The sequence below is a fragment of the Bubalus kerabau genome, chromosome 20 (assembly GCF_029407905.1).
Source record: "Bubalus kerabau isolate K-KA32 ecotype Philippines breed swamp buffalo chromosome 20, PCC_UOA_SB_1v2, whole genome shotgun sequence".
NCBI lineage: Eukaryota > Metazoa > Chordata > Mammalia > Artiodactyla > Bovidae > Bubalus > Bubalus kerabau.
Window position 1 is genome coordinate 43,067,667 of NC_073643.1, and position 24,788 is coordinate 43,092,454.

General features: G+C 41.4%; 1 protein-coding gene across 2 annotated transcripts in view; it reads left to right on the forward strand.

Annotated features, from left to right (window-relative positions):
• Positions 1-4,077: 4,077 nt before the first annotated feature.
• The window catches only part of FHIT (fragile histidine triad diadenosine triphosphatase), a 309,627-nt gene continuing 288,916 nt past the window's right edge, over positions 4,078-24,788 (forward strand). For both annotated transcript variants that reach the window (XM_055556940.1, XM_055556939.1), the window contains exons 1-2: positions 4,078-4,223; positions 5,602-5,631. In XM_055556940.1, coding sequence (XP_055412915.1) covers positions 4,122-4,223; positions 5,602-5,631 — 132 coding nt within the window. In that variant the 5' untranslated portion in view covers positions 4,078-4,121. The remainder of the gene's footprint in view (positions 4,224-5,601; positions 5,632-24,788) is intronic.

Here is a 24,788-nt window from a genome sequence, read left to right on the forward strand (position 1 = left end):
CTTCTTTAAAAAAAAAAAAACAGTTATTACTAAATTAATGTCTATACTTTAGATTATAGGGTGAGGCTAGATCCTGTTTGATAATCTCTTTCACAGCCTTTCAGACATGATGAGTACTGGATAAATATATTAAATTCAACAGAGTAGGTTACCTTCTTGGAGGGTTATCATGCATGTTGGCAGAATAGTCTCTTCAGAGGTGTTAATTACGCACCAAGAGGACCCAGGAGAAAGGGAGCTCTTGCAGCCTATGAGTAATATGGGATTTGCCCACTAACAAGGCCTAAGAGTCTTCAAATTAAATTATGTTGCATCTGTGATATTACCTTAAACCAATTGGCATATAAACAGTGGCAGCAGAATTTCGAGAGCTGTCTGCTCTTCTTCAAGATTAATTTGCTTTCCCTGAGTTGTTTCTCTAGGAACCACATGTAGCACATGGTACCCACTGTCTTAGGGTAGTATGCTATTTTCTTCTTTTTAATATGAGAGTTGTGAGTTAATTTTATTTATTTATTCATTTTTTTAAAATTTTTGAACATGCTGGGCCTTTATTGCTGTATGGGCTTTAATAGATAAAGTTTGTCTGAGACCCCGAGTATTCTAGGTAGGAACTACTATTTTCCAGGTATAAAAGAGTTTTTTTGTTTTTTTTTAAAGGATTTTACCGTTATAATTTTATTTCCCTTTGGGCTCACATGAAAATTTAGTTTACATTAAAAATGAGTTGACATTTCTCTAGCTCTCATCCAACATTAATTCTAACCATGCTAGATCTGAGGGATAAACTTCTTTGAATAGAAAACATATATTGCAGTCTATCCCAGTCTCGTGTAGATGATTGTAAAGTAACTGGACGTCATCACCGTTTGATCAGGATCTTAGTACTCAGGAGTGTCTGATGCAAAGATCTGGTTTGCTGTTTATTCACTCGTTCCAGCAAGACGTATTAAGTATCTCTGGTGTTGTAGGTGGTGGTAAATTAGCAGTAAACAAGACACATGCTTTGCTTGTGTGGAGCTTCCATTCTCATCTGGATACTTAGTAATGAAGCAACAAAAGTGCCAGCTGGTGGCGAGGGCTATGGAAAGATTAAAACAGGGGAAAGGGAGAGTGATTATAGGTAGCGGATAAACACCCTAGCAGTTAAATGCTCTTTTGAGAGACTGGCATTCAGATTAGGATCTGAATTAGAAGCAGCCATGGGAAGATCAGGGGGAATTGATCCAGTCAGAACAAATAACTGGAACAAAACCCCCCAAATCTAGGAAGAAGCTTAGTGTGTTTGAAGAACAGAAAGAAAGCAAATATCGCAGATGGTTAATATACATGGGCTTCCCAGGTGACTCAGTGGAAAACCATCTGCCTGCCAAGACAAGAGGATGCTGTTCGATCTCTAGGTGGGGAAGATCCCCTGGAGGCGAAAATGGCAACCGACTCCAGTATTCTTGCCTGGAGAATCCCAAGGACAGAGGAGCCTGGCGGGCTACAGTCCATGGAGTTTCAAAGAATAAGACATGATTTAGCAACTAAACAGCTACAACACAGTATACAGGAGAGTGGTGAGGAAAAAGAGACTGGGACGGTGGGTAAGCCTCACTCAGGATGCAGCCTATGCTGAGGGTGAGACTCGGGCTCTGCTCTGGCTGTAGGGGAACTGAGAAAAGATAATTGATCCTGATTTTCTGATACGCAAGTAGTGCCTGGAATGACCCAGAGTTGCTCTGCTGCTGGCCAGGTCAACTACTCACACTGCACCCAGGGGCTGCCGACCCCCACTATGTGTAACGCCAGGCCCCACTGCCTCCCTGTAGAGTGACGTGGAGCCCACCTGTGTGGGTCATTTCTAGGTTTAGATGCCTGTGCGGCCATCCTCAGAGTCCCAGCAGAATAAAGAAGTGATCATACGTATGACCACCAGCTGAAGTAAGCATATTTGACAGTAATCTCCATTTCACTTTTTTTTTTTGCATCAAGATATGTGTGTGTGTGTGCTGCCGTCTATGGGGTCACACAGAATCAGACACAACTGAAGCGACTTAGCAGCAGCAACAGCATGTGTGTGTGTGTGTGTGTGTTATTTGCAGATAAGATGACTTTTTATTAAAGGGTTGGGTTGCCGGGAATACTACGTCAGGACAATGTTGCCTGAATGGGCTGGTGAAAAATGTTTACCTAAATGAGAATGTGTTAAGTCTGTTTAACTGTTTTGTGACATGTTGTATTACTAATATTCAGTTAAAATGATAAATGAATGTGATGTATCACCCTGCAGTTAGGTATACACAAGATAAAATACCTCAATTCAGCCATTTTGGTTCAGTTTCATAAACAGCTGGAGTCATTAAACATTAGGTTAAGCTAAGCCTTTAGCACCAGGCAAGCAAAATGAACAGGTATTGCGATTTTTATGACATTGAAAATGAAAAATGTTTTAGATGTTATTCATTTTACTAAAGTTACATTAGACACAAAGATTGCCAGATTCATTCCACCCGTTTTCACAGTCAGCAGTTGTTTAAATAAAATATTATTCCCTTCCCCACCTAGTTGCTGTGTGTAGACACTGCCAACCACAGTAATTATGAATGTTGTTGGAAGCTTGCAAAGTTGTCATCTTGCTGTGGTTTGGTGAAGTCAGAGCCTAAGGGAGGGTGTAAATTAAAGCAGAGAGGAGGAAGACTGGGAAAGGTCTCTTTTAACAACGACCAAAAAAAAAAGCAACTCAGTGGGAGTGGAGGCTGGCAATCTGCTAAAAGGAAATGAAAGGAAATTCTTCATTTCTAAACGGTTCATTGACCCATGATAATAAAGCAGCCCTGCAAAGAAGGATAATTATCTTTTTAAGTATCAGATGCCCTGTGGGTAAAGGCCTCCCTTCTCCTCTCTTGAAAAATGAACTGAGATTAAACAAATACTCCTTTTCCTAGTTTACCATTGACATGAATTTCCTGGTTATGAGCAAAAGTAATCAGTTTTCCCTTCTTCTTTTTCCCCCTTGTCTTATGGAAATCAAGCCCGCCCAGCTGAGCTCAGTGCATTTCCCCCTGGGCCCTGAGTCCTACCAATAGTATGGGGAGCTAAAGTGCTTGATATTCTGGTGAGACTAGCAATTGCAAAGTTGTGGTTTTATTATGCCCCTTAGCTCCTTGGCTCAAGGCAGAAGCATGCTTTTTTTTAAAACAAGAAAAACGAAAGACACAGAAAAGAACATTAGCTTTTTTTCTCCTGCTGGTACCTGAAAAATAAACAAGAAATTCAGTGTAGCTTATGTGTGTATACATATGTATGTGTACATGTCTCTACGTGTATGCCCATACATATATGATGAGTTCAAATACCAAAAGGAAGTGAAATGTTATCGATGATGTGACATTGAATATTTATTTGCTACCCACAAATGATCAAACATGTATCCTTTTTCTCTAGACTCCTGTTTGTTCAGACCAATAATGTAAATATGTTGACTAGTCCAACTAATAGAATACATTAAGATGGTTTCAGTTGCACAGACAACCTAAATTGCTTAACCACGTGGCACATCTGCTTGTTATAAATGAAGTTTTTCAGAATGTCTACTCTCCTTTAAAAAAGAAAACTGCTATTATCTTTTCATTAGCTGTTTTTCTAGAGAGATTTTGATGTTAAAGTCTTAACCATGATGCTCTTCATAGAAAAACCAAATAAATATTCCAGTTGCTTTTCCAACCCAGAGCCTTTGGCTCCTTGAGAAGACTGAGCTTCAGAATAGAGTTCAGGAGATAAAGGTCCAGAATAGATCGTGCCTCGTGGCATAATTACTTCAGCCAGCACTTAAGCCTTTTAGAACACTGATGTCTTTTTCTCTTAAAAGAACTTTCTCAGGGCACCACAGCTTCTCCTTCAGAGTATAATTAGCCATGTTTGTCAGCTCTGTTTGAACTCCTTGGAGTTCAGTGGTTGGTAAATATTTGTTCTTTTATCCCTTAGCCTTTGTGAGTTCAGGCCCTGGGGCTGATTCAGTGCTATGGGTATAAACTTCTTGGCGAAAACGTTCCCTAAAGCAAGCAGAATGTACCTTAACAGACCTCACTGCAGACGTCCTCGTGTGTCCCCTCCGGCCAGTGGAGCGCTTCCGAGACATGAGTCCCGAAGAAGTGGCTGACTTGTTTCAGGCAGCACAGAGAGTCGGCACGGTGGTGGAGAAGCATTTCCAGGGCACCTCGCTCACGTTTTCCATGCAGGTGAGTATACAGAGAGCTCAGAAATTAGTTTTCATCCTTTTCACATTTTCACATTGAACTCGCTCCCGTGACAATGTTTCCCCATTTTGTGCAGTGTAATATTGGCTTCCCAGGTGGCTCAGTGGTAAAGAATCCACCTGCCAGTACAGTAGATGCAGGAGATTTGGGTTCGATTCCTGGGTCAGGAAGATCCCCTGGAGAAGGAACGGCTACCCCACTCCAGTATTCTTGCCTGGAGAATTCTATGGACAGATGAGGCTGGCGGGCTACAGTCTATGGGGTCGCAAAGAGTCGGACACAACTGAGCAACTGAGCACGCATGCAGCCTGATACTGGGTTGGCCAAAAAAGTCCGTTAAGGATTTTCTGTAAGATGTCATAAAAAAGAAAAAGTCCAAACAAACTTTTTGGCCAACACAGTAGTTTTGTTTTTCTTTTGTTGTTTTCCTCTTGCATGATTTCTTTTGTCTGTAGTTTGTCTGTAGTGCAGATCACAACCCATCAGGTTGACTTTAGGACCCACTAATGGATTGAGAACCAACACGTCTGAAAACCACTGATGATACAGGTGTGCTTCATCTTGGAACTACAGCCAGGCACAAATTCTCACCCAGGTAGTCTGGGTCCTAGGAGTCGAAAGGCTTTCCTAAATTTGCAGAGTTCTAGTTTAACTTTGAAATTTCTGATTTTAAAAACAGTGCTTGTTCTGCTATTCCAAACCAGATGAACATTTACTTTTGCTTTATATCATGGCTAATGACTGAAATTGTTTGCCTATTTTCAACTATTTCAACAAATAGCTTTGTCGAAATAGCTTCAGAAATCCCAGGGGAGAACCCAGAATAGGGAAAGAGTCCAGCTAGAATAACACTTCCACCTTTTCTCTCAAGGTCAGAACACTAGGAAGGGCCCACTTTCCCTGCTGTTGCCATGTGAGAGCCCATATTCTTGCTCAATGGATTATGTTTATAGCAGATTTCCTAAGTTGAGACTTAAAGTCATCAGACATTAATTAAACTACATCTGGCTTAAAGATAACCAAAAGGTATGATACTTCACCTCCCCAAACATTTCCAGTCTTCCATTAATGGAATTAAAACCATAGCCAAAAGCAAAGAGCATGAAAAGTAGGAAGGGGGTTGGCTCACTGGATAATTTGTATCATTTTTATACATAACTTCTCACTTACTCTCAGACAGAAATGGAGAACTGTCAGGTTCTACACATTTGAAGCTCATGGTCCCCTTGAGGAAACTATAAATTAACACACAATGAAATTGGATCTAAATTATTAATGGGCGCTATTTCTGAATAAGCAGGAGATACCACCTATCTGTTCTCACCTCTTTTTTTTTTCTTCTTTGTTTTTCTGTTTCCAGGATGGCCCCGAAGCTGGACAGACTGTGAAGGTGAGTGCTTATTATGTGCATACAAATTAATAGGGGGTGATTACGAGAACTAATAAAAAATCACACTGAGTCATTTAGAGCACATTACTGTTTGACTATGTTATCTTCGAGGTCAGAGAGACCCTCGGCATTAGAGCCATAAATCCTGACATTATAAACTTTGCCAAGCAATATGTTTCCCATTAGTTTACAAGACATTTACCTTTTGTAGTAAAATTATTACTGTCCAAATGCTCAAACAGAAACTAAATAATGGAGTCCTGAAATGCAAGCCAGAGTCCAGGAAGCTCATGGGAGGTGGTGTCTAGGAAGCAGCGCAGATGCCGGGTTTGGATTGCTGTGTCTCTGGTGAGGCCGGGACGCCTCTGACTGCCTTCTATTTCTCTATGCCGTCTTTTGTTGCTTTGCTAATGTTGAGCAGAGGGCTTGCTCATGTGGTGGCCCCACATTTGGGTTGTCCCCTCACTCCTCGACCTGTGTTCCCCTCTGTTCTCTTTCTCTCCACCCACACACCAACTCTTTTCCTCCCTTTGTACTCAATACCAAAGGTCAACGTGATGTAGTTAGTGGAGCTCAGAAATGGGTTTTAAGTGTGCCAGAAGAGGGAAGGAGGATTTATTGGGAGAGTCTCTGCTTTCTTAATAAAATAAAATAAGAGAATGAAATCCTGGATGATTCTGAAGCTGAGTTTCAGTCTCCTTCATACAAATGCAAATTCCTATGCAGTTAGTTCCTAAGCCAAAATCATAGAAAAGTTCTTTTTTTTCTCCCCCACCTCAATGTTAGAAATCAGAAGCAAGTCTAACTGGGGTGTTAATGTTACATTTTTGTAAAATAAGGTTTTATGGCTTTGAGACTGGCTGTGAGCAAGTAAGGTAATGCTTGGTTCCAAGCAATGCCAAATAAACTTAATGTGCTTTTGATGCTCATCTGCATGTGGCTGTAAAATGCTTAACACAGCTACCACGGGGCTTTTAACATAGAATATCTGGGAAGTTCTTTAAGGAGCAAATGTAATTCCTTATGATAAAAAAGAGCTTAGGCTTGCTCCAGACACATAGTGTGATAAAGATGGAATTCTCAGCTTTTCTCAGCCTCTGTGCCTGGCTTCCAAACATGCAAATGGTAAAAAACAAAAAAAACAAAAAACCCCACAACAGTCTAATAGGAGTAGCTTCATTTTGAAATTGTTTTTTGAAATACAGAGACCCAGTTGCTAGACTTTTTTAAAAAATCAATATTCAAATATAAATCCCCAAACTAGCAGATGAGTTAGATGCTTACTTCATGCAGTATCCATTTAATGGAATTCCTTCAGCCATTCACAGTAATGCTGCAAAGGCATAGGAGTAACGGGAGAAATTCAGACCTGGTCAAGAGGCGGGCGCAGGTTGATAGAGTGCACAAACGATACACAGCTGAAATGTATATGAGTATATGGGTTATACGATCTCAAACGGTATTTCAGGATTCTGAATGGAACATTAAAATATTTCCTAGACAAGCAGGCACTGAATAGAGACAAAAAGTAGATTAGTGGTTACCAAGGGCTGTAGGAAGAAGGGAATGGGAAATGAGTACTGAGTAAGAGTTTCTTTTGGGGATGATTAGTGGTGGAATTAGTGGTGATAGTTGGCAGCATTTTGAATATTTTTAAAACCTACTGACTTGTGCATTTGAAAATGGACACTTTTATGTTATCTGAGTTATATCTCAATTAAAAATGGCAATAAAACTTAAAAAAGAAGCAAAAAAAAAAACACCAAAAAAACCCAACAAGCACCGAATCTAGTATGGCTGACTACCATGGCTGTAGACTCTCTGACTCCTAGTAATGACAACTTTTTCCTGTCCCAGTGATCTGGCCAAAATGTTTAATGATTTTGTTAGCTTTGGTGGTGATGATGGAGTAGTTTTCAGAGTATAGCACTCAGATATAAATTGTTGAGTGTGGTTCTTATCATTATTACCATTGTATTTTAGCTTAAGCTGTTTGTTTTTAGATTACAGTTACTGGAAATTTTTTATTTTCTTTTCAGTTTTTGGTAGATTATATTCTTTTGGACATCTTTCAGTTGTTTCCTATGTGATCAGAGGATTTCTCCCATATGAATTAGCTGGGCCATCTCAAACCCTTTGTGTAATATTAAATGGCTAAAAGAAACCATCCACATGCATTCGACCCTTGAATAACAGAAGTTTGAATGGTGAGGGTTCACTTATATGGGCATTTTTTCAGTAGTAAATACTACAGTAATACAGATCAGCGGTTGGTGGAATCTGCGGATGCAGAAGTGCATGTATCTGGGCTGACTATAAATTATACATGGATTTTCCACCTCGAGGGAGGTTTGGAACTGTTAACCCCCAGGTTTTAAGAGTCAGCTGTACATACAACTGGGCTTCTCCAGTGGCTCAGCAGTAAAGAATCTACCTGCAACACAGGAGACAAGGGTTCAATCCCTGAGTCGGGAAGATCCCCTGGAGGAGGGCATGGCAACCCATTCCAGTATTCTTGCCTGGAGAATCCCATGGACAGAGGATCCGGGTAGGCTACAGTCCATAGTGTCACAGAGTTGGATGTGACTAAATTGACTGAGCATGCACATACATACAACTATAATCTCAGTGGATGACAAAGTTTTGAAAACTGTCCTTTTAGAACAAGTCTATGTATCAAAATTTGTCTATTTTTTCTAAGTATGATTCTTATACTGCTGCTGCTAAGTCACTTCAGCCGTGTACTACCTACCTAAGAATTACTTTTCATGTTACTTTAATAGAAAGGTTGATTCCGTTTTTAGTCTAAATCTACTGACTTAGAATCTTTGTGTTTGGGGCTTTTGCGTCTTCACTGTTAACACGCGCATCCTATGAGTCCTCTCAGATTGTAGATAACTAGTGTTGCTGTTCCACGCTGATAAGATAGCGTGTGGTGATGGCCCCGTAACCTTGACCCTAGGAAGCCAGAAGTCAGCCCTGCCAGAGAGCAAAACTGCATTGTCAGTATTCAGCTATTGGGTTTTGGTTTTTAATTATTTATTTATTATTGCTTTTGGCTGCGCTGAGTCTTTGTTGCTATATGGGCTTTTCTCTAGTTGCAGTGGGCAGGGGCTTTCTCCATTGTGGCGCAGGACTTCTTAGTGCAGTAGCTTCTCTCGTTGCAGTCCTTGGGCTCGGGAGCACAGGCTCAGTAGTTGTGTTGCACGGGTTTAGTTGCTCTGTGGCATGTGGGATCTTCCCAGACCAGGAATTGAACCCGTTTCCCCTGCACTGCATGGTGGATTCTTAATCACTCGACCACCAGGGAAGCCCCTAGCTATTGGGTTTTGAAAACAAAATCTGATTGAGCATTTCAGATTTTGAAATTCATACAGTCGAATATTATGAGGCAGTATTTGACAACCTGCCATGGAAAACGCAGTGACTCTTTTGTTTGTCTTTGCTTCTGTCTCTTGATATCCCACCTAATGCCTGGGTTCTAAACCATTTTTGTCTCACACTGCATGGTAGTAGCAATAAGCCCAGGAATGGTCTCTTCCTCTGAAGCAACCATTGTTGTTAGGGGAGGTGCACCGCTGAGTCAGCCTCTTGAACATGGTGCCCCTTTAGGGTTTTTGTTTTGTGGGCTTTAAATTCTTCTTAGTGAGGAACAAGGTGGGCTAGCTTACTCAAAGAGGCATTTGTGACAGGAAAGAAAAATATCAAACGAAAAAGTGACCTCTTACTTCTCAGCTGATTATTCACTCTCCTGTTTGAGTTTAAAAGTAAGAGGGCACCGTTATCCACCAGGTGATTGGTGAAGCAATTTGAATATCCTACAGGCTTGAGAAACGATCCCTTTTTTCTGGCCTCAACCATGCACCACCATATGTATCCACACATGCATACATATGTACATATGTATACATATCTTGATACATAGCACCATGTACAAGGGGCTTCCCATGTGGTGCTAGTGGTAAAGAAGCCACCTGCTGATGCAGGAGTCACAAGAGATGCGGGTTCAATCCCTGGGTTGGGAAGATCCCATGGAGTATGAAATGGCAACCTGCCCCAATATTCTTGCATGGAAGATTCCATAGAGAAAGGAGCTGGTGGGATATGGTCCATGGGACCACACAGTCAGATACAACTGAGCAACTAAGTGCACAGCACCTCATCATGTACGTGTACAACCAGATGCTGCTTTAGCATTAGCCCTTCCAGACACCACCCCCCCGCATCTGAAGCAGCCCTCCTAAGCCCCTCACTCACTATCCTGTTTGCCTTCGTCAACTAAAAACAAAACCCCATAACCTAACAGTTGTGGGTTATGTTTTATTCTAAGACCCTACTGAGGACTATAGCCTGGGAAGACAGCCTCTCAGATAGCTCAGATGAACTGTTCCAAAGAAATAAAAGAGAAGCCAGGATATATCAGAGTTTTACTGGAAAAAAATGTAGTAGAACATCAAAAGATTACTGATAATCACACACAAAAAACCCTTCATCTCAGGGTAATGATTTTACTGCTTTTTTATGTATGGGAAGGTGCAAGAGTCTGGCTTGTTGAACTCATCTCTTTGATACACATCTTTACTATCTAGGGCCAATATCCACTTTTTCTCCCTCCTGAATTCCCCTGAGAGTGCACGGTAGGAGCTGCTGCAATAGCTGATGGCTTAATGGCAGGCAACGTTCTTTGTCCAGGCCTTTTGATTTCCTTCAGGGTCTTCTTCACTGTCTTTTATTTGTTGGTATGTTACTTTTTTTTCCTGAACCATATTGTTTCTTTAGTCCCTGGAGAATGTAAGCTTCATGAGAACCTGCATTTTGTCATTGTTTACTGTGGCTTTCTTGGGTGGTATGGGGAGGAGGGTGGAGATGCTAATGATAGAACAAATCTATGCTCCTAACTTTATAGAAGCACATGTTGTATTTCAATGTGCAGTCGGAGGTGTGGGTTTTCTGGAGTTTCTATCAAGACTCTCCCTTATTCTTCTATCACTGACACAGACCAGAATTTCCACTAATCCAATTCCCAAATCATACTCGAAAATGTAATTTCAACTAGCCACATCATTAAGGCAATGTTCTGTCCTTTAAAAGAGATGCTACTGAGTAAGTTTAATGTGAGCTTTTAGAGCAATTACTATGTACGTCTTTAGGTGGGAGAGTGCTTTAGATATATTAAAGAGAGAGATTTATGGCAGGCAGGTAATTTAGAATTTTATAAGAGCTATTTATAAAATATGCTTGCTTACACTCTTCTGTGTTTATGGTGCTTGAATCCTCTACTTAGATATTTAATTTTATAGTGTTAACGCTGTGGGAAGTGTCTCTTATTAACTGTTGATACATTAGTGATTACTCTTTTGGATTGCTTTCAGAAGAACAAAGAAAGAACTCCTTCAAAGAAATGTGATTTACAAATTAAAATAGCAATAAACAAGCTCTCCATTCACTGAGGAGTTTCTTTGGTCCCTTCCACAAGATTTGCTAATCTTTGCAATTCATGAACTTAGAGGACATTTTAGCTCTAAGTAAAAGTCCAGGAGCTAATACACTTTGACATCAGTAAGAGGCTCCATAGAAGTTTTAGCTTTATGAATTTGGGCCAGCCTCTTAACCTCTATGAACATTTATTTCCTCATATTTCAAATGGGGGGAAACCCTAGCAAATATATTGAGTGATGATGAGAAGAAACCAATATGAAGATGGGAATAGAATGCCCAGCCCACCACATCTTATTCCTAGGGCCTTATACATGTTTCTTTCTTTTTTTATTACTTACTTACTTACTTAATTTTTGGCTGTGCTGGGTCTTCATTGCTTTGTGTGGGCTTTCTTTAGTGACATGATCAGATCAGATCAGATCAGTCGCTCAGTTGTGTCCAACTCTTTGTGACCCCATGAATTGCAGCACGCCAGGCCTCCCTGTCCATCACCAACTCCCGGAGTTCACTGAGACTCACGTCCATCGAGTCAGTGATGCCATCCAGCCATCTCATCCTCTGTCGTCCCCTTCTCCTCTTGCCCCCAACCCCTCCCAGCATCAGAGTCTTTTCCAATGAGGGGCTATTCTCCAGTCGTGGTGTGCGGGCTTCTCACTGCGGTGGCTTCTCTTGTTGCAGAGCACAGGCCTAGGGCACGTGGACTCAGGAGTTGCATCTCTAGGGCTCTAGTGCAGGCTTAGTGGTTGGGCACACAGGCTTAGTTACTCTAAGACATGTGTGATCGTCCCAGACCGGGGATCAAACCCGTGTCCCCTGCATTCGCAGGCATACTCTTAACCCTTGGACCACCAGGGAAGTCCACGTTTTTGTTCTTTTTAATCTTACTCTCAGCTTTCTTGTCCTTAAGACAGGCTAAGGTGTCACTTTATGAGGCTGTTTGTGGTATACAGGTTGTTTGCAGCCCTGTCTAGTTCATTTATTCATACAGTAAATTCTCTCACTATTAATTACTGCCTTTTAGCTTACATTCTTGGGGGAAAAAAACCACTTTGTTCTGATCATATCACTTGCCTAGTTTGAATATCTAGTTTGAACTTACAAAATTGACCACTTGAACATTCAGACATCTGCCTTATTACTCGGGGTATGGAATCTCAGCCCTGATAACTTTCAACCTCTGCTGTATCCCTTGCTGGTAATGAGTAAGCTGTGCTCCTGAACCAACAGTGTTCTTCACCACGGCTTAAAGTAGGCTTCAATAGGACAGAAACCTGTCTGCCCCCTCTGCTGGCTCAGTAGGTCAGATGTGAGACCCAGGGCACTGCATTTTAACAGACACGGTCAGTGATGTTCATGTACAGATCTCTCCAGTGCAGAGCCACTTAGCAAAGAAGTTATGGGATGTGGAGGGGTGTCCATATAGCAGCTTGCTTTCCAATCCAGAAGAATTCCTCATATTTGGTGTGCAGAGAAAGGAGAAACCAACATCTTAAAAATCAAAATGATTCTTACTTGACTGGTATTTATTATTTTCATCTGGAAAGAAATTTCATGAGAGCTATAATTTGCCAGAGAACTTTTATAATTTGATTAAAGCCAAGAGGAAAATCACCTTGCCTATGTTTATATTAATGTGTGTGTCTACTGCTGAAGAATTAGTATCTTCAGGACGCAATCACTTTTATCTTCTGCAGTTGCCTTACAATTTGCATCTCTGCTCTGAAAATGAACCCAGTTTGCCTGAATTTGGTAAATCGAAATTCAGTTTGGTGTTCACGGGATGGGTTGGGTGTACAGGTGGGAGTGGACACCTCCAATCCCATCCTTCCCCTTCACTTTCCTTCCCTGCCTGGTGATTTGGAGGCAAAAGCCCTCATCCCTGGCTTTCTGGGCAGGAGAAGGGAAATGAGCCTGTCTTTCTCCTGTGGCAAAGTTTCTTCCTTCTTTCTTCTTCTAAACCCTTAAGCCCTCTTCTAAGTGAGTATCAAATCACTGAGTTTTTCCATTTCTACTTAGTTAATCTTGAATCGCATGATGCCATTTGGGTCAAAGCACTGAAAGGAAAATTAACCAAACTCTCTAGTCTTCTTCCATTTCTATTTGTTAATTTCCCCCCTGTTCTCTTAAACTCAAGGGCAGCTTAGGTGGATCGGAGGGGAATGCTGCAGATGGAGTGAGGGTGGAAGGGAAATGTCACCAGGACTACACTCCTGATGAAGAGGGAGGACTCTGCAGCCAGATGGCCTGGTTTCCTTCCCAGACCTAACACCTATCATTTCTATGACTCTTGCAAAAGTCAACCTTTTTTTAGCCTCATCTATTTATAAGGTTATAAAATGAGGGTCTTAATAGTATCCTGCCTCATAGGGGTGTTGTGAAGATCAAACATTACAATACATGTAAATGTCTTTGACATAGCACTTGACACACAGGAAAGTCTCAATAAATATTTGCTATTAGTTTATAATTTTCACTTAATCCTCATGAATCTAAAAATAGGGCATTGATATTTTATAGTTAGACTAAGGTTTATGGAGGCAGTCACTTAACAACAATGATAAGAACAACAACACAAGTTACAAATAGGAGAGTTGGGATTCAAACCCAGGCTTGTCTGAAAGCCTGATTTTCCATTATATCATCTGAGCTGATCCTCAGAACACCTTGTACTCAGTTGCTGTTGTTCAGTTGCTCAGTTGTGTCCGACTCTTTGCGACCTCATGGACTGTAGCCCGCCAGGCTTCCCTGTCCTTCACTGTCTCCCAGAGTTTGCTCAAACTCATGTCCATTGAGTTGATGATGTCATCCAACCAGTTCATCTTCTGTTGCCCCCTTGTCCTCATGCCCTCAATCTTTCCCAGCATCAGGGTCTTTTCAAATGAGTTGGTTCTTCACATCAGGTAGCCAGAGTATTGGAGCTTCAGCTTCAGCCATCAGTCCTTCCAGTGAATTTTCAGGGTTGATTTCCTTTAGGATTGACTGCTTTGCACTCTGTAAGCATAGCCAAAGATACATAAGGAGGTGTTTTGTAAATATTTTGTCTCCCTCAACACAGATTGATCTGCATTATTTTTCTCTGCTTAGAATAAAGTGACTTCCATCTAAAACTACTCAGGGGACTCTCTCTGTAATTTTATTATACAGGTGAAGGTTAACTAACCTAAATGCTACCTTATTGCTGGATGCCAATTTACAGCAGAATTATATGTTTTAGATGTTTAATTTTTCATTAGTGCTACCAAACAAATTCCTTTAGTAATTGGAGGTCCTGACATATAGCAAAGTGGGTATTGGCTGTTAAATTTATTTGGGGATCTGTGACACAAAAATGTGGCAAATATTTTTATGCTTTTTTAATGTCAGTGTTTTACAGGTTTCGGTGGACTATCTTTTCCACCTGATGCTCAGAGTTTGGGGGTTTATTTTACTCACTGTGAAATCAAATATATTGTGAAAGGCAAAGTGCTTTATAGACCTTAAAGTGCTACGTAAATGTAAGGCATTATTATTCAGACTCACCTTCTTCCCTCTGTTGATGCAGTTGGGCACTTATTCTGTGTCATTTTGCTGTGAAATACTGGGTGCTAAGTACTAATAATCACTGAAGATACTGTTCTCTCACTATTTTGCTGTGTATGTTTCAGGTCTAGGACAATGTGCATAAAATTCTCTAACTCCATGTAACCACTTCATTTTAAATTTAAAGTTTTAAACCTGTGACATCTACATAACTGGCTTGGGTAAAATGTTTATTTTGTTTTTTAAAAAAAAATGAGTAGTTAAAACTTGTTCCGATGAATCCTCTGACAAGGATTGAATAGTTTGGACTAAATATGAGTGGTCAGTTCAGTCTTCTCAGATGATTAATTTGTTACAGGCCACATTACACACCTTAGATACAGAACAGGGAGTGAAAGCCCCTAAAATAATGGGTGCTTTGGTTGAAACTGGACATTTCAGCTCAACCAGATCCAGACAAAACTGAAAACATTTGTTTCAGTACTCAGTAAAAATAATAAAATATAAAAGGAGACATCTGTTTGAGTGTAAAGTGTGTGGATCTATATATTGCTTAGTGAAAGAGGCAGCACTGTGTTGAGATGCCCCTGGTTTCAGGGCCAGGCGGAAGGGGCACCCTGGGTTGTCCAGAGTGCAGGGACCTTTCACCGCCTACCTAATATGGTCCTGGTTTTCCATTATATTATTTATATTTTATGAAGAAATATAGGAAATTATCTCTATAATTTTTTATTTCACAGGCATCCCATCAGAAGAATTTTCCATTGGGACATGATTCTGCTCATCCATTCTTTCTTCTGTCTTTATCTTAAGCACATAACTAGTGCTCAGACTTCCTATGTTCAAATCTCTAATTTTGTTGTTCAGCTGTTCAGTCATGTCTGACTCTTTGCAACCCCATGGAACACAGCACACCAGGCTTCCCTGTCCTTCACCATTTCCCAGAGTTTGCTCAAACTCATGTCCATTGAGTTGATGATGCCATGCAACCATCTCATCCTCTGTCACCTCCTTCTCCTCCTGTCCTCAATCTTTCCCAGCACCAGAGTCTTTTCCAATGAGTGGGCTCTGATAATGGGGCCCCTAAAAAATGGTTTTTGAAAAGTCCCCAATTGATTATGATGGTTACACAGATTTATGAACTGCCATTTTATTTGTGTAGCTAAATATGTTTTGATTCTATGTGACCTAAACTTGCAATTGATTCTGGTACTTACCCAGATTTATGAACTGCTGTTTTATTTGTTTAATATTAATAGGTTTTGATTCTTGATCTAGATGACCTAGATTTGATTCTTATTCCCAAATTCATCCTGAATTATTCTGTTTGTCCTTTATGCCAAAGCCATTACTAAAGTAATTCTCAAGGCTTGAAAAGCAGCTGGAAGACTTAAGGGTTTGATGACCAAGCCTGGGTCAGAGGGAAGGCAGGGTAATGAATAATAGACATGGCAAGGTGCAGAGGCACATACATGGAAGAATTCAAATAATGACCTTTCTAATGACATCTGAGTGAAAAACATTGGGTTGGTGAGAATGTGTAATGGCTGTGGGGCCACACACAGTGAGAAATTGTCCTCCAATTTATTTGTGAAGTATGTCAGTGCTGAGAAAGGATAGTTTTGAAATTTTAACCTGATGTGTCACGAAACATCAATCCTACACCTTCAGTCTCAGAGCAAATCCTCTTGCTGGAAGAGCCACTCATCCACCAAGATGAGGGAAAGAGAGACATAAATTGCTAGAAGCCTTCTGAATCAGATTAATCCCACGCCACAGAGGGAAAGGATGAAAATGATGGTTTGCAATCCTTCTGGGCTCATTCAATATAAAGATAATTGTTTCGGCTCTTGTAATGAAAACCCACATTTCTTTCCCCTGTAGTTTTGAATACGCTTTTCTTGTTCCTGATGGTTCATGAAAAATAAACATGAAGTTGTTTAGGATGTTGACCTTGCCTAAAGTGGTTTAGAAGAATAACCAACATAGAGTGAACAAAGTAAACTCACATATTCTTTTACTTTGTGGCGAAATCCATTTATCCTAATGTTCATATTCACATCTCTGCTCCCTGCCCCAGGGTCTGTGTATCAGTGTTTGGTCCCTGAAAAAAATTTTTTCTAATCATACTCTCTAGATGGGTGCCCCGAAAATCGCCCAACAGGACCTTTTATTTGTGTTTCAATTCTTCTGTTGGTTATAAATTGTATGAACTCCCAGATGTAATCCAGTTCTAGCAGGGTAATTTTGAGGACACTGTTTAATCTTTGAAGGAATAAATGTGAGTCCAAGCTCAGCTCTTCTGTCACATGACCAGGGATGAAACTCATTCTTGAGGAAGAACCTCAGAGCAGGGGATGACTCAGAGAACCCCAGACAGGCATGTGACCTTGAAAGTCCTGTAGTATCTCTGCCTTCCCGTAAATGATCCCGCTCTGTAGCCTTTAAATCAGTCCTACATCCTTCTCTACACCTGGGAACCCAGTGTGCTCTACGGTAGCTGCTTCCAGCCTGGAACCGCTCTGCTCTGTGATTGAGGGTGAGGATTCCCTCGCTGTCAACAGCATCCTGTTACGGCCTCCCGGGAAATGAACATCCTGCCTGCCCGTGCTTTTGTATTGGGTTGGCCAAAATGTTCGTTCGGGGTTTGTCCATAACATCTTACAGAAAAACCTGAATGAACTTTCTGGCCAACCCAATATCTAGGATTCATTCTTTAATTCATTCATCCATTGCCTGCTGTGTTCCACATATTGGTACAGGTCCTGGGAGAATAAGAGGAATGAGGCATAGTCCTTGTCTGTCTTTAAGGACAGGTAAAATAGGGCTATAAGAGAGGAAGACTAAGAAGGTTGTAGAAGTTGTATATTGTTGTTTACTCACTAAGTCCCATCTGACTCTTTGCAACCCCATGGACTCTACTCCCCCAGGCTCCTCTCTCCATGGGATTCTCCAGGCAAGAATATTGGAGTGGGTTGCCATTTCCTTTCCGGGGGAACTTCCTAGCCCAGGGATTGAACCCATATCTCCTGCACTGCAGGAGGATTTTTTACCACTGAGCCACCAGGGAAGCACAGAAGTTGTATAGTTCATATTAATTCCTTCTACCTGTATTGATTGAGTACCTACTATGTTTCAAGCACTTCAGGGAACTGGGATACAATGAGAGGAAAGACTGCCAAGGAAAAACTCTCACCTTATTGTCTTTCTCTACATGAAAATGAACAAGTAAAATAATTGCAGATTTTGAGGAGTTTTAGAAAGGCTGTAAATGGTGCTGTGAAAAAGGAGAACATGGGGAGAGTGAGGGGGATGGGGGATAGGGGAATGGGCTGCTTCAGGTAGGGTGGTCAGAACAGGCCCACTGCAAAGGTGACCCATAAGCTGAGACCTGAGGAATGAGCAGAGTCCAGCCAAAGAAAGGGCCGGGGAGGGAAAAACTTCTGGGCTGAGGAAACAGCAGCAGAGATGAGCTTGGCAAAGTCAAGGAGCTTGCTGGAGCCTGGGTGGGCAGGGCTTCAGGGTGGAGAGAGAGGTGATGATGGAAGATACGTTTGAAGAGATGAGCAGAGGCATTGTTCTACCGGCATAAGTACAACACCACTGTAAGGAGTCGTACTTCTATTTTTAATGTACCTATTGTTTGGATTGTATTCTAAGGACAGAGGGTATTTCACTTGTGCTCAGTATGGTGTATCCTCTACAGTGATCTGGCTTTCAAGTTTCTAGGAAGTTGCATAGTTTGGTGTCATATCTCTTCTGGGCACTGCTTGTCTCCCCAGAATACCCTCCATACTCTGCTCTTTAGCAGCCAAGGAGACAGGATGCATGTGAATCCATCTCTAGCTCCAGGTGCTAACCTCATTTAGTTAATCCAGAGGATGGCAAGCTTTTCCATAAAAGCCCAAATGGCAAACATTTTAGGCTTTGAGGGCTTGATGGTCACTGTCACAATTATACGATTACCTTTAGAGCACAAAGGCAGCTATTCAAAGTATGTAAATGGATTTGTAAAAATGGGTGTGCCTGTATTCCAATCAAACTGTATTTGCAAAAGCACAGAGAGCAAGATTTGGCCCAGGGGCTGCCCATTGCTGGCTTCAGCCAACTCTTTGCCACAGCGATGACTTTGATCAGCCTGACCTAAGTCACTTAGAGAGTAAGATTCCCTCGGCTTCAGAAATAGCTGTTCCCAGATCCTGAAGGATATGTGGGAAGGCATGCTTGTAAATAAGAAGGCACTGACCCTGATGCTGCTGGCCACCATCTTAGTATTCCCAGGATTCCAACCTGCTTTAGAATGAACCAGATGCTGAGGCCCAAATGGCAGAGATGGAAAGAAGTTGGATCCTTGGTCACATGATCGGGGGTTCTGAATTAACCAGCCCTGAATCCTGTATGACATCTAGACCTTTTGGTTACATGATTTAATAAAGTCCCCATCTTGTTTCATCCAGGAAGACTTGAACTTTCTGCTACTGTCCACGAAAACCATCCTCCATTTGATCATCTCCTCTAAAATATTCAGTTATTGTTACTCCTTAGTATGCTTAACTGGCAGTTTGAGTCAACAATTTCTAAAGTGTTTCTGCAATATCTGCAATACTCATCAGATGCCAATGGGGATTGTGGAGTGAAAGTCTGCGAATCAATGGCCCTAGAAGAGCTTAACTTCCCAAAGGCTCCCTTTAGTGCATGACCACAGGGTAATTCCATTAACTTTAATGACTGGTGCTGTACAAAATGGGTCCTGTTAGTCTATTCTTCCCCTTCTTTCTGTGTTAAATCTTCTCCTGCAGCTAATTCTTCAGGGTAAGGTATGGGCACTGATGTCATTCATTCCTTGGCCTTTATTAATATATGCAGGACTCTCTCTCAGGGAAGGAGTGCTAAGTGAGTACATTAAAAATGAATCCACTGCCCCATTTGTGGACTGTGAGAAAACCCCAGAGTCAGGGACATCGATGGATTATTATTGATTGTTCTAAGATCCAATAAAATCATAAATATGGCTCAGAACAATGACTGTGGCCACATTAGCAAATTATCAAATCCATAACTTGCTTCGGAGCCTGGCCTCAGAGATTTAAATAAAGTGCCAGAGGGTAGAAAGTTGTATTTTAGGGATGTGACAAACCAGGGCTAGGAGAGAGAAATTTATGATTTAATTTGCTGTGCAATCTAATTGAGAATAACTATTAGATTTTCTTTAAAGTGAACTTTGATTAGGTTTTAGGTGTCAGAAATAAACTGGAGATAGGGGTCAGTTTACACTTTTCTGGGAGTCTGTTGGGAGGGGAAAAAGAAGGTATTCATCGCATGGAATGACTTTCCTGGGTGACCTTGCTCCTTGCCTTCTGTTCTTATTTCCTTTGTTCAAATAATTAGGTTATACCTGAGACTAGCTGGTTCTTCCCAGAGACTTGCTTTTTACTTTCTTCACCAAGTGTCAATTTTCTCCCGTTTAGAAATAAATCAATTCGAAATGAAATTACCCAGAGCGTTCATTTTTCACCATCTAGTAAATGAGTCTCTCAAAAGAACACAAGGTCCTCCCTTTTCAGCTCTGGCTGAATAAAATCCTTCTTCTCCACGGAAACGGTGCAGAGCTGTTGTGTCTGCCTTCTCCAGGCTTTCCATCTTTGGTGGACTACGTGTGAGGCGATATTTGCTCTGTAAAAGGTGCCGTCGGCCTCTCTGTAGGGTCCCACGTTTATTTTCTGAAGATCTAACCTGAAGTTGGGCTGCCTGATTTACAGTTCTAACACATAGCATGTGGAAAAAGCTGCTGTGGTATTGTAACACCCACTAGCCATTATAGGAGTTCACTGGAAGCTCCGGCCTCAGACGGCCTCCAATCACACACACACGCACGCACGCACGCACGCACGCACGCACACACTGGTGGCTGGATTTTCAGGAATGGGTTGACTCTCTTTCAACTCACTTCAGTTAAATGGAAAAGTGATTTGCACAAAGGTAAATGAGATTTCATGGTAATCTGTGTAGAACGGGCTGACGGACTTTTGCCGACAGTCAGCGGAAGCTTGAAAACCCAGCTGAGAAATGATAGATTACTGCTAACTGTCCTAATTATCCCTTGACACGCTGTTGAAACCTGACTAAATTTTGCTGAAACTTACAAATAGGAAAGAAATTTAAGGTTTAATAAATTATCCATAATAGAAATGCTTAAAAGAGAGAGAGGAAAGGGAGAGAGAGCACGAGCAAGTGTCCTGGCCTAAGAGCTGCTACTGATCACCCAACAGCTTCTTGAGCCGTAGAAAGAGGCAGGAATTCGGTGAGGGAAATGTGTTAGATAAATTATAATTTTAATTGCCAACCTAATTGATGATATTTAGCATGCTTGTTAGGTTAAGGAAGACTCTGAGTCAACTCCCAAGGTCATTACGTTAATAGACCTAGTAAGCGTGTAATTTGCGATGAGTTGATTTGTGAACATCTTTGTTCTCTGTAAACTGCCTCATCATCATACTAGCTTTAAAGGATCACGCACGGACTACATGTGTTTGTTTCTTGGTGTTTTAGTACAGTCATCTCGTACTTACCCATCTTCTCTATTTTATAGCCTTAGTTCACATAGAAGTCCATGTAAAATGCCTAGAGTGATGGCTAGCTTACTGTTTTAACAGCCATCTTATTCCAGTTTGGAGAACTCCAGTTAGAAAAGTTTACTGTAGCTGCCACAGCTGCTGCTGCTGCTGCTTCTCCTTCCTCTTTTTTTTAATATCCTCTTCTTCCTTTCTTCTCCCTCTTGCTCTTCCTCCTTTGCTTCCTCTTCTTTTATCTTTCTGTGAATCAGCATGGCAAGAGCGAATGTTTACTCTTTCATCTTTCTCTCTGGAGTCTGGGCATTCTGGATTAATTCTGTACTTTCTCTCCTTTCTTAAGAGAAAGAATTAATTAATTAATTAATCCTATTAATTCTGTAGGATTTGAAAGAAATGTGTCCTCCTTCCTTTAAGGACTCATTGGTGCCTTTAACTGTATAGGCAGCCAGCAGCAATTTGCCAAACTGGTTCCCCACATCTAGATGTTGTCTGTTTTCTGACTCTTTTGTGTTAAACATGTTGCCTAGAATCACAAGGGATTCTGAAGATGATATAGGAGCAAGTGGTATATTGCAGTTCTTGGAACATCTTGTATATGTCTTAAGCTTGAGGGTGATTTCCCCAAGTACAGAGCCTTACCTAAGTCTGGATATTCTTACTGCAGATGAAGATCATTGAAAATTAAATGGTTAGAAAGATCCTCTTGGCAGGCACTGCTGTAAGGTGGTATTTCTTGTCTCCTTTCCATATTTTTGAAGACCATCAAGTCTGTTCCTTGATATGGAGTCCCATGGTGTAAACCATCCTCAAGACCAATTGGTTATTGATAGATTTGCTCTTTGGTCTCACTGTGAATGAAAGCTGACAGCAGCGTGAATTGTGAACTAATATTCTTCCTTAACCAATCTCAGAGGGTTTTTTCCACACCTGGGGTATTTGCAGACACTGACTGTTCTCCTATCTAACACTCACCAAGCGTTTATGCTAGTTATTTCCCTCATAGCAGATATACAAAAGGCATTTGGAGCCCACTGGACTCTTTCAGTTCAGTTCAGTCACTCAGTCATGTCCAACTCTTTGCAACCCCATGGACTGCGCATGCTAGGCTTCCCTGTTCATCAGCAACTCCCAGAGCTTACTCAAACTCATGTCCATTGAGTAGGTGATGCCATCCAACCATCTCGTCCTCTGTCATCCCCTTCTCTTCTTACCTTCAATCTTTCCCAGCATCAGGGTCTTTTCCAATGAATCAGTTCTTTGCATCAGGTGGCCAAAGTATTGGAGTTTCAGCTTCAGCATCAGTCCTTCCAATGAATATCTAGGACTGCTTTCCTTTAGGAAAAAGGACTGGTTGATTTCCTTGCAGTCCATGGGACTTTCAAGAGTCTTTTCTAACACCACAGTTCAAAAGCTTCAGTTCTTCAGTGCTCAGCTATCTTTATATTCCAACTCTCACATCCATACATGACTGCTGGAAAACCCATAGCTTTGACTAGATGGATGTTTGTTGCCAAAGTAATGTCTCTGCTTTTTAATATGCTGTCTAGGCTTGTCATAGCTTTTCTTCCAAGGAGTAAGCTTGGGGTGACAATTGGAAGCATAATTTAATGATAAGCAGCTAATTCATTAAACATTGGCAGGGTCGTAGAATCTTTTCAGTCTGAAAGCTCTGGGCATTTTCTGTAGAACAATTCAGGTACACATTCAATGTTTGCATTTAATTTTGGGAGCTCTCCTTGCCCCTGACTCCTATCCACTGGTTCTTTAACTGAATTTACCTGAATTGTTGTCTTCCACTTCAGTATTTAGCATAGTTAGTATTACTAACCTAAATTGATGGGATGAATCTTGAGGCCGGTTACAAAGAGCTCTGTCCTCCCCATCTGAGAGATTTGAAATTATAAACTATTTCCCTCACTTATGAGAATTCTTTGCTCTGAAGATTGAGACTAGCTCTGCTCACTCTTAGTTATGTGGCTTTAAGCAAGTGTCTTGATACTCTCTCTGGCTTTGTTTTCTTGACCCTGAAACTGAAATAAGAATACAGTTCCCTCCTGCATAGGATTTTGTGAGTAATTCAGGAGGCCACAAATGGCTTTCTTGGAGCACTCTGTTTGTATCAGTTATTTATTGTGACCCAGCCACAGGCCAGCTTGTCTTCTAGCTTCTGTTAGGACAGCAGAGAACAAAGAGAGGTGGTCCCTGCCCTCAGAGAGCATCTTCTCACTTGCCTTGTCATCATCGCCTCAGCAGTTTTGCCATTGCCCCTGGGTGAAGGAAGGCTGATCAGAGAGTCAACAGAAACCCTGGGAGAGGAGTGAAGGTGAATCTCAGCTTCTTTCCAGTCCCCTCAACTCACCCTGTTAATGGGCCCCGGATTCTTATTGATATTGAGCACATTGGTTTCCAAGTAACCTGAGTTTGACTCCCTAGTCAAAAGGAGCTGAACATGCAGAGCTAGTTCTTCATGTTGAAAACTGTAGTCTATCAGATGTCACTGGGGGAAGAGGGTGGGGTGGATAGTCTCTGCAGGCATGCAGGTTGTCTGCGAAGCATGGCCCCTAAGATGGCTATTTGCTCCACTGAGGAGCTTTATGCTATATTTCTTGTATCATGGATTCTTTTTTTTTTTTTTTTAATGGACAAGTGAATGATTTAGCAACCATTTCTTCCATAGCCCTGCCGAGATAGGACAGTATTCTGGCATCAAACTCTACAACATGAAGTGGGGATTTTCTTAACCTTTGAAGACTAGGTATGACCTTAAACCAATCTTACAAATCATAGGAACTCATTCCAGTCAGCTATTAAACTTGATTTCCCTCTTCAAAAGACTAAGCATGACTTGACATTACAATTAAGAAACTTGAGAGTTAGGAATTGAAATTTGAGAGTTACAAAGTTTAGACTTGAGTTAAATCTCAAGTTAAATTCAAGAGTGCAAAGTTGGAAGTTTAGCTGGAATTATGTTTGAAGTTAGGTTTTAAAATTTATATGGTTTTGTTCTTTCATGTGTGTGTGTGTGTGTGTGTGTGTGTGTGTGTGTGTGTTATATATGTATGCATGTTCTTAATGTCCTTACTAGATTTCCTTTGTGGGCTTGCTGGGTGGCTCAGTGGTAAAGAATCTGCCTTCCAATATGGGAGATGCATGTTTGATCCCTGGGTCAGGAAGATGCCCTGCAGAAAGAAATGGCAACCCATTCCAGTATTCTTGCCTAGAAAATCCCATGGACAGAGAAGCCTGCTGGGCTGCATTCTATGGGGTCACAAAAGAGTCTATTATGACTTAGCAACTAAATATCAACAAAGATCTCCTTTGTAGCTTGATCTTACAGCCATGGGTTTTTGTTATCCTGGACAGCACTGTCAGAAGGAAGAGCAGAGCCCAGTACACCCAGAGCTCAGACTCATGCAACCCCTACATGGTTGGGATGCCTCCCCAGCAAAGTCTGGGATTGATGGCTGTGCTGTGGCCCCCCGAGAGGGCCCCTGCCGCCCGTCCTGTCCCACCCTCAGCAGTCCCTGCAGCCACTTCCACAGGCTGACCCTTGAGAACGTTTGTTATGCAAACACTCTGCCATCTGCTGTGCTGTGGGAGCTTCCAGGCTAGTCCAGAAACAGGTGT